The sequence below is a fragment of the Phodopus roborovskii genome, unplaced genomic scaffold, assembly GCF_943737965.1.
Source record: "Phodopus roborovskii unplaced genomic scaffold, PHOROB, whole genome shotgun sequence".
Classification (NCBI taxonomy): Eukaryota; Metazoa; Chordata; class Mammalia; order Rodentia; family Cricetidae; genus Phodopus; species Phodopus roborovskii.
Window position 1 is genome coordinate 48,407,010 of NW_026126480.1, and position 10,625 is coordinate 48,417,634.

At 44.7% G+C, this 10,625-nt stretch overlaps 1 protein-coding gene across 1 annotated transcript; it reads right to left on the bottom strand.

Annotated features, from left to right (window-relative positions):
- Positions 1–1,052: 1,052 nt before the first annotated feature.
- On the bottom strand, positions 1,053–2,237 carry LOC127228518 (interferon-induced transmembrane protein 2). The gene is made up of 2 exons (XM_051193318.1): positions 1,888–2,237; positions 1,053–1,420 (listed from the first exon to the last, which is right to left on the bottom strand). Exons 1-2 carry the CDS (start codon positions 2,131–2,133, stop codon positions 1,232–1,234), a joined length of 435 nt encoding a protein of 144 aa, XP_051049275.1. The 5' UTR covers positions 2,134–2,237; the 3' UTR covers positions 1,053–1,231.
- Positions 2,238–10,625: the final 8,388 nt, after the last annotated feature.

The following is a 10,625-nucleotide window of genomic DNA, read 5'->3' on the forward strand; positions in this document are numbered from 1 at the left end:
ATTAAAACACTTAGCAGTGACTCCTGAGGAGCCCACACACCCACTCTTGAGCATGCTCTTTATAAATTCCACCTCCTTCCCACTGACTTGTGAAACTCTTCTGTGTCAAAGCCATGCTGAGATCTCTAAAATATTAAGAGAACTTCCCGGACTTGCAGGCCACAGCTGCCCCCTTCCAAGCTGCTCTTTACTTCCTATTAAAAACCACACTTCCTGTAAAAGAGCCAGGCCTTTCCTTGCTGAAGCCACCCAAGTGCCCTCCCAATAGCACTTCAACCCTAGAGCTCACTATGTTACTCCTGGGATTCTGGGATACATTCAAGGTATCCTGGCGATTAGGAAAGCAAAGAGCTATTGGATAGGACCAAGTCCCATAGGCACTGAAAGTCCAGCCTGATTCCCAAGGGGCAGGCTTTGGTGAACAGCAAGAGGTACCCTTTGGAAGGAACTCCTGGAATAGAGTGTAACACGTTAGGAGAGCAAAATGGCAGACAGCATCATCTCCAGGTGAAGCAGAAATACAGGAGCTGAGACCCCGGCAGAACTTACAGTCATTTGGTCCTCTCAAAGACCACTAGGGGCATTGAATCCCCACCCACTCCAGGTCCTTGTATATACCGAGTGCTGGCTGTGTGGGACAAGGAAAGAGTGAAGGCTACCAAAGTCCACGGCAGCACACCACTAGTTGTGTGCAGATCACTCAAGGAGTCTGAAGTCATATCTGGGAGACCACCATGGAATGAGGCCACAACTTATCTTGGCTAGAGGTTTCTTTTCCCTTCAGGTAAGGGACTCTGGGTGTCTTTCACCCAGAGCCTCCTCTGCTCAGGGTTCTGCACCTTCCTGGGCACCTTGAGGCACAGTGTCAGGCTTGAATGGTACTCAGAATCCCTTTGCCTGAAATAGCCAAAATCCCACACAGGGTACTAGTCAGCTGCTGCCCACAGCAGGAGACCAGAAGCCTACCAAGTTAAGGACACTCTGCTCAGCTCAGACAGGAAGGGTGCACGTGAGCTCAGTACGGAACCACAGAACAGAGTCACAGCCAGAGGTGTCACCATGCACACTTTATTGACTCCACTGTGGATATATATATATATATATATATATATATATATATATATGTGTGTGTGTGTGTGTGTGTGTAGCATTTGCATATGTGTAGGGTAAACAAAGGGTCAAGGCCTCAGCCTGGGGTGGGCGGCTTTGGACGGTGAAGCAGAGGGCAAGACTAGAACCCAGAATGTGGCATTCTTTGTGAAAAGGCTTTAAAGACTGCCACTGAGGTGGTGGAGACAATGATGATGCAGATAATGACCATGAGGATGCTGAAGATCAGGGAGCTGATGTTCAGGCACTTGGCAGTGGAGGCGTAGGCCTGGGCTCCAACCACATCACCCACCATCTTCCTGTCCCTGGACTGAAGGAGAACAAATAGTAAGGGGCCATAGAGCTGGCCAGCTGAGTTAGGTGCTCTGATTCAATTCCCCCATGTCCTCCCTGCCCACTGCAGCCTCCCTCCCTTAGGCCAGGGACTCTCACCTCTACACACACACACACACACACACACACACACACACACACACACTTTCTCAAACTATACAGGAGGCCCCAGAACTGGCCACACATGGCACTTTCCACACAGCTTAGGGCCCCCATCTATATTGTGAAGGGACATTCCAGGAATGGGGTGGGGAAAGTCTGGCCCCAGAATTTCCAGGCAGCCTCATCCCGGCAGACTATTGGAAAGTCTCCAAGACAGACAGACAGACACACACACACAGAGGAAGGGTGCACACGAACTTACTCTCTTACACAAAAGACACCCCCGGGTACATGAGCTTCAGGCTCCCACACACCTTACACTCCCAGCTCCACCTCACTCACCTTCACAGAGTAGGCATAGGCGATGAAACCCAGGCAGCAGAAGTTCATGAAGAGTGCGTTGAACAGGGACCAGACCACATGGTCAGGCACAGCAACCTCTCTGGGCATGTTGATCACGGTGGTTCTCACAACAGCTGAGTTGTGAGGGTCCCCCAGCTCAGTCACCCCGTACTCCTCTTTGATTGTCTCATAACTCGGGGGAAGTCCGGCATTGTTGGTGTAAAAGGCTTGGGGATTATGGCTCATGGTACTGACTTGAACAATCACCCCTTCTGGAGGATGGCTGCTGCTACCCTGGCTCTGTAGGCCCGCCCTTTCTCTGGCAGTTTCCTTTTCCTGTTGGTGGGATTGTCTCTAGAAGGCCTTACTGTAGAGAATTGGCTGGGTTCTGAAGGGGGCGGCACTAAAACCTTGAGGATCAAATTACTTCGGGGCTGGGTGGCTAAGGTTACAGAGACAGTCAAACTTCCGGGGGTCAAGAGTTGTCCCAGGGCCAAAACTGGTCCCAAGGTCTCCACCTCCTGCTTAGAGTAGGAGTAGTACTGGAACTTTTCCCAGATCTGCAAGTCTCCCCAACCCAGGATAATAGCTGCAACACCTCACTGAGTCTGTTCAGAGCCACACCCAAACCAAACCCAAACAGCCCTCCACTCTCACACCCCTTGAACAACCCTAAATCCGGCCTCGCTGTGAGGACCGCTAATGAAATCCATGCCTCCCGGCGCCCCGGAGATAGAATGTTGCAGAGGCTGGAGAGAGCTGCAACTCTTTTCTTTGGCGGTCAGTGGAGGTGGGAGGAGCCTTCCAGCCCAGGGCCTGGCTGCTCCTGGCTAGCTGAAGAGGAAAATTCCAGTCACTTGGCTGCAGGCTGGAAGCTTATGGAAGGCAGATGTTTCCCTCCCTGTTGTGAAACAGCCATTGCTAAAGTGAAGTCTGTAGAAGAACGGCCACACAGGGAACTCCATGTCTGTCCCAGAAGGAGCAACGAGGGGCTTAGTGATGGCCAGAACAAGCCAAGTTCCTTTGCGGTGAAGGACACAACAAATCATTTGTCACTTTAACCTGTTCAGTAACTTCTCATTTGTTTCCCAAGTTCCATCCTGCAGGGCAGGATGGATAAAAGGAGGGATCAATAAACCTAACTCCAGAGCCCCTGTTCACTTCTGGATGTGCAACCCTCACCATCAGAGCCTCAAAAACTGGAGCAGGGCACATCTGGAGAAAGATGTGAGCAAGAGAATCCATTCAAGATCATCCTCAACTAAATAGTAAGTTTGAAACCAGCCTGGGCTACATGAAATCTTGCCTCAAATAAATAAATAAATAAATAAATAAATAAATAAATAAATAAATAAATGGTAAGTAAAATAAAATGAACAAAAAGGGGAATTAAGTTTTCTTCTAAAAGATGCACAATGACCAACAGGCTCCACATTCTTGGTATCAAGAAAGTGCAGATCAAGGCAGAGGCAGGTAAATCTCTGTGAGTTGGAGGCCAGCCTGGTCTACAGAACAAGTTCCAGGACAGCCAGAGCTACAGAGAAACCCAGTCTCACACACACACCCCAAAATAGAAAAGAAAATGCATATCAAAGCCCCAATAGCACTTGCTCGTATCCATTAGGTATGCTAGGGAAAAGCCATTGTATTTTAAAAGCAAAGAAACCAGAACTATAATGTGGGATTCGCAGGAAGTGGACAGATCTCAGATACAACCCAGGATCCCACTTCTATGTTAGAGTGAAAACATATCTGTGTGTAGCCTGTATTTATATCCCACATCTACAGCAGCATTAGTAATGACAGGCAACAGATAGGAACAAACTAAATGTCAACTGACAAATGAAACAAATTTTCAAATCCAGAAAATAGTCATTAGGCCACAAAAAGAAGAGAAAGCCTTGATACATGCTAAGATACATGCTCACACACATGGGTGTGAGCCTTGGAAACAGTACTTAGGAAGAGAAGTAGGAGAGTGATTCCCAGCAACTAGAAGGGGAAGAGAATGTGATGAGGTGTCTTTGAGTTTTTTGTTCGTGTGTGTGTGTGTGTGTGTGTGTGTGTGTGTGTGTGTGTGTGTGTTGTGTTTGATGAAAATATTTCTAGGGGAAAAGTCAGAGATGGTAGCTTCTAAGGCTCAGCTCTGGTTCCCAATGAGCCTGGTGCATGTCCTTTTTCATGTCTCTGACTGTGGTGTTTTGAATGAAAACGGCCCCCATAGGCTCATACATTTGGATGCTTGGTCCCCAGCTAGTGGAACTGTTTGGAAACAGTGATATATATATATATATATATATATATATATATATATATATATATATATATACCTTGTTGGAGAAGGTATATCACTGGGGATCAGTTTTGAGGTTTCAAACGCCCACTGTACTCTCTCTCTCTCTCTCTCTCTCTCTCTCTCTCTCTCTCTCTCTGTCTGTCTGTCTTCTCTGCCTGTGGATTAGGATATAAAGCTCTCAGCTATAGCTTCAGTGACATGTCTGTCTTCTTCCTGCTATGATGATCACAAACTAACCCTCTGAAACTGTAAGTAAGCCCAATTAAATGTTTTCCTTTATAAGAGTTGCTGTGGTCAGGGCTGGAGAGATGGCTCAGCAGTTAAGAGCACGGGCTGTTCTTCCAGAAGACCTAGGTTTGGTTCCCAGCAACCACAGGGCAGCTTATAACTGCTTGTAACTCTACCGCCAGGGGATCAAACACCATCACACAGACATGAATGCAGGCAAAATACCATGCACATAAAATAAAAGTAAATAAATCATTAAAAAAGAAAGTTGTCGTGTTCATGATATCTCTTCACAGCAATAGGACAGTAACTAAAACACTGATCTTTCCCAAATGCAATCCAAATTGGCCTAATTTAGCCAGGATCTCTCCCACCTTCATTAAGGAGTTCAAAAGTCTCCATGTCGCATTTGAGCTAAGCTAGGAAAGTACCCATAACATTCTAAGCTTTAGGGAAAGTTCTACATCTGGATCTTAGAACAGCCCTGAGCTGGTGAGGCTCACACTCAGAATTCTGTTATAGCCAGGCTAGCTTCCATTGCTGGGTCTGATGGAGAACTCTGTAGGACATATCAGGACACTTATAGGAAAGATGGGAGAAAGACCCACCAGAACTATATATAACTACCTTTTTATTAGAGATAATACCTCTATCAGCGAGGCAATCAAATAGAAGGGATTTAAAACCCCATAACTATGATAAGTTATAGAAGATAATAATAGATGTAAACCTGGATATTGACAGTCAGATAGGTCAAGCCATCCTGGTTTCACATTTTACAAGGCAAGCCTCTCTAGATATTGAACAAAACCAAGAGTTATAACTCTGTTCTGCACCCTAAACTCTCAACTTGGGGGCCTTCCACTAGCTCTCAGAAAACAGAATCAACAAGTACCAGGCTCTCATCAAACTTCAGAGCTAAGTGTTAAACTTTACCCAGCTTTTAATCCTACTGCCTCTGCCAGAGCACAACACCAAGGATCCTCTGCAATACACCCATGTGTAAAACAATAAGCTTAACTTGCAATGCTAGGTCAGACCTATAAGATGGCACACTTCCCCAGCCTGAGGCTGTGTGGCTCACAGGTGGTAGCAGTTTTGTGGTGGCAGGACACAAGCTGTCCAAGTATGCAGCAGTGAGTCTCTGGTCACAGAATCTGAGCTACTTCCAGGTACAAAACTTGTCCTGACTAGGGCTATCCAGCTGGGGGCAGGAGTGACCTAAAATCTGCATGGAATCGGACTGTGCTTTCCAGTGACCTGTGTCCTTCCAGCTATCTAGAGCTGACCCACTGATGAAAGTGCCCAGATGCTGGTCCTAATAGTCATCACCTTGACTCCAACATAGGCAACTATTATACACTGCAAGACCCATTTTAAAAACAAAACCAGAAGTCGGGCTGTAGTGGTACATACCTTTAATCCCAGAACTCTTTGGGAGGCAGAGTTCAAAGCCAAAGGGTCTACAGAATAAGTTCCATCCAGGACAGCCAGGACTACACCCAGAAATCCTGTCTTGAAAAACCCAAAAAACAAATAAAAACAAAACAAAACAAAAACCCAGAATATTCTGTCAGTTTTCTTGGTTGAACAGGTTGAACAGGCAGCTCGGCTAATGTTCAAGACTGCTTACCATCCTACCCTACTCTCCCATGTTCACAATATACTCCTCTGGAAACCCAACAGACATCAGAGTAAGGCTTTTCAATCAGCCCAGGGGGTACTTTCAAAGCACACCCTGATTCCTCCCAATATCAGGAGAAGTTTGGTTTACAAAGAAACCAATCACAGGATGTAAATTAAGCCGAGGGCAAAGATAGCATAATTAAAGTGGCAAGAAAGAGATTTTAGGAACTAAGAGTTTAAACCTTGGTAGAAAAGCAACCCTGGAGTTGTCCGAGCAGGTCTGTACTCTATTTTAAGATACTCTAGTATTTTAATGTTTACTCTGAGTTTTGAGAGACTTTTCTCAACATCTCTGTGCTGGGATTAAAGGCATGCACCACCACCATGGGATTGGCAAGCTTCATTTTTTTGGGGGTGTACCCAATGACTGGCCAGTGACTGCCTCCTAAATCACATTAAAGAGAGAAGCCCCCAACCCATTTATTGGATTCTTCTTCCTCCTCCTCCTCTTCTTCTTCTCCTTCTACCATGTTGGCTGTGAGTAGAGAAGTCAGGTCATCAGGCTTAGTGGCAAATACCTTTTCATATTGCTGATGACATCACCAAGGCTGGTATCATACTCACAACGCTTGCTACTCCTGCCTCTGCCTCCCAAGGGCCATTCTCCAAACAAATGCTCTCATTCCCATTAGATTTTATTGGGTCCCTTTTAAGGAATAAAAGCACAAGTAGTTGCAAAACTGGTTTATAGAAGAGAGACAATGGGGCAACAAGGAAATGCAGAAAAATCTCAAAACATCTTGTAGTGGCCACATGATGTGGGGGGGGGGTGTCAGGAAGGGTCAGGGTATTCTAAAAAACAATTCAAGATCATGGGTTAGGGAAGGTCAGGTTCCAGGGAGCAAACTTAAAAATAGCAACTCAGCTCTTACTGTAAACAGAAACCTTTTTTTGTTTTGTATTTTGAGACAGGGTTTCTCTGTAATGCTTTGGAGGTTGTCCTGGAACACACTCTATAGACCAGGCTGGCCTCGAGGAGCTCTGCCTGCCTCTGCCTTGCAAGTGCTGGGATTAAAGGCATGTGCCACCACACCCAGCCTATGGAAACTTATTTTTAACAATACAGCACAATGGCTTCTGCTGGGAGGTGATGGCACACATCTTTAATCCCAGCATTTAGGAGGTAAAGGCAGGAGGATCTCTGTTGAGTTCAAGGCTAACCTGTAGTGGGCATCTTGTTCCACCAATAAATTTGAGGTACCAGCCTTAGAGTGTGGCTTCAGTGTAGGAATGTGATCCCTTATAAGGAAGAGGATGGGCCTGGTTCTCTCTCGCTCTCTCTTGGGTGGTAGTCTGAGCATCCTGCATCCCAGTATCCTGTGCTTCCAGGGACGAAAGACAGATACTGCTATCTACCTTCATTGTGTGAATGCTCCCCAAATAAATATTTATTATTCTTTTACTTGGACTCTATAACCCTCCCTCACTTGGCACCTAGTGTGGGGCACAAGATACTTCTGCCTTCTCAGCGCTGGATTTAAAGTCATGCATGTCATGCCCAGCTAGCCTGTTTATTTTATTTTATTTTAAAGATTTGTTGATTTTTATTTTCTGTGTATGAGTGTTTTGCCTGAGTCTATGCATCACATGTGCTCACAGAGGCCAGAGGAAGGCACCAGATTTCCTGGAACCAGTTACAGATGCTTCTGAGCTGCCATGTGGATGCTGGGAATTAAAGCTGGTCCTCTTTAAGAGCAGCAAGAGTTCTTAATCCCTGAGCCATCTCTCCAGCCCCTGGGCTGTTTATCACTTATCAGATGTGTGACCTTGTAGGGAAGCCTCACTGTTGGTAGCTGTCTATTCTAAACTAGATGGTGTGTATGGGTTAGCTCAGTAGAGTCTGGATGTATTGGGAGAGAATAGCTAGACTAGCAAGCATTGGCTAGTGTTTTCCCTTCTTTGGTAGCTGGGCCTAAAATGGCTTGAGGCACTTTTGGAAGTGAACCATCAGATTTTATTTCAAACAGTTTGTTAGTCCTCCCAGGTTTTCTAGAAGATTCAGGATTTTAGGTAGCATGAAGATAGAGCTTAATTTTAAGATGTTCACGCACTCATTGAGTGATACTAGAAATGAAAGCCACACTGTTGACTGTAGAGAACATGAGAGCCAAAAGGAGGAAAAGTGTATTCTAGGAAAAAGGGGGTTGTTACTTCAGAGACACTTTCTGTTTCAGTGGGGATGCCTCCATATACCCAGTGAGGGTGGCCACTAGAACCAGTGGGTTTTGTAATGGATTGACAGGGACTTAGCAAGAGGACTTAAGGGACATGACTGAAGACTCCATAAAGGTAGGTCAAGCCTCAGGATGAGTATGACAGAGTCAGCTGTGATGGAGAAGTTCAGCAATAATGGAGATTATTGAATGAATAGACTGCATTTATATTTACTCAGAGCTAAAAAAAAAAAAAAAACAGTTTGGAAATAATAAGGCATGTGTGTGTATGTGCATGCATGGATGTGTGTGGGTGTGGGAGTTGTGGCCTTGTTAGAGTAGGTGTGGTCTTGGTGGAGGAAGTGTGTCACTGTGGAAAAGGGCTGTGAGGTCTCATATATGCCATGTCTCTGACCCCTCCCGTATCTAGCTTTTTACATAGGTGCTGAAGATCTGAACTCATGTCTTCACAATTATGCAGCAAATGCTCTTACCCACTGAGCCATCTCTCTGGCCCCAGAATATAGCATCCTGAAAAGATTGCTATGACAATCAAAGGATTTTCCTGGAAAAGCATAGGTAACAGTGTCTAAAATCTTTTTTTTTAATTAATTTTTACTTTTACCGTGTCTGTGTGAGGCTGTCAGAAGCCCTGGAACTGGAGTTACAGACAATTGTGAGCTTCCATGTAGATGCTAGGAATTGAACCCAGGTCCTCTGGAGGAGTAGCCAATGCTCTTAACTGCTGAACCATCTCTCCAGCCCCATAAAATCTTGAGTTTATAGAAGTTTATAGATTTACTTATTTAAAGTTGGCCCTTAATGTTCTTTTTTATTTATTTTTTTGAAGACTGTTTTTATTCTATTTGTTTATATTTGTGTATTGAAGGGAGCAGGCAAAAGTGCCTTGGCCTGAGGACTTCCATTTTGACTTCAGACTCCATTTTACCTGCAGGGCGGAATAAAGCTCAGGTTCCCAAGCCTAGGGGGCCTGAGAACTTTCCAATGGCTGACCAACCTCCTCCCTACACCATAGAAATAGTTATTATGTATCTTTAGTTCTTTAGAAACATAAAGGCTGTTTCCAACAACAGAAGGAACCAATGAATCTGATTGGTTGACTGGAAGGCTAGCATTGTATCCTGGTGAAACATTCAAGGAAGCTCCAATCTCTACATCCTGATTGGTGAAATTGTAACTGTACCTTGGCAACAAATGTTTATGATTTTTATGTTTATAACTCTGATTCTGCCCCTGCGTAGGGCTGCCAGGAGAAACAAGGCTCCAGGAGTCCTTGTCCTGCAGCAGCGATCAATCAGTGACCTGATTGTGCATTGAATTATTAAACTCTTGAGAACCAATAAATGTTGTCTGTCTCTTTAGTCTTGGCACATAACACATTAGGTTTAACGGTATATCTGTGTGAATATATGTCCATATGTGTGTATGCATGTGTGCACAGGTGCCAAAAGATGGCAATGGGCATCTTCCTCCATCATTCTGCCTGTTCCTCTGAAAGAGGGTTTCTCTTGACTGTGGAGCTTGTATCTCAGCTAGGTTGGAAGCCAGAAAGCCACAGCAATCTTCCTGCCTCAACCCTCTCCCCACAGTGCTGAGGTTACAGACACTTGTAGGAAATGCCCAGCCTGTTTAATGGGTGCCAGAATCTAAGCTGTGGCCTCCTGGCTGCACGAGAAGCACTCTTAACTCTTGAGCTCTTTCTCCAGCCCTTGGTGTCCTTTAGGAAAAGAAATGTTAAGTTGTCCATTGGTTTGCTGTCTCCCAAGGCTCTCTTGCCTTTTATTTTGAATGCTTGTTGAAAAATTGGATTGTATCCACACAGGTGAGTACATTTGGTAATTCCTTGCAGTTTAACAGTTGTTGGAGCACTTTATAAGACCTAAAAGCTTTGGCTAAAGATGTTCATCTGAAGGAATGTCTATTCAGGTAATTAGGAATAACAGGTACTCTACCTGAACAAGTTCATGATGAGACATCTAGTCAGCGACTGGTAAATTTTTATATAATATTGCCAGCTTTTTTGTACTTTCCATCTAGATGTTTAAAAGGCAAGTAGGCACACACTTTTGATCCCAATACTCCTATGAGTTCAAAGCTAGCCTGGTCTACAGATCGAGTTCCAGGACAGCTAGGACTGCATAGCACACTGGTTCTCAACCTTCCCAATGCTACAAACTTTAATACAATTCTTCATGTTGGGGTGACCCCAACCATAAAATTATTATTATTATTATTATTATTATTATTATTATTATTATTATTATTATTTTGGTTTTTCAAGACAGGGTTTCTCTGTATTGCTTTAGAGCCTGTCCTGGGAATAGCTCTGTAGACCAGGCTGGACTCGAACTCAC

Coding starts and splice junctions, on each gene's coding strand:
- LOC127228518 (XM_051193318.1), bottom strand. CDS start 2,133: ATGAGCCATAATCCCCAAGCCTTTTACACCAACAATGCCGGACTTCCC. Junction 1,421..1,887: donor CCTATGCCTACTCTGTGAAG/GTGAGTGAGGTG, acceptor GTTCTCCTTCAG/TCCAGGGACAGGAAGATGGT.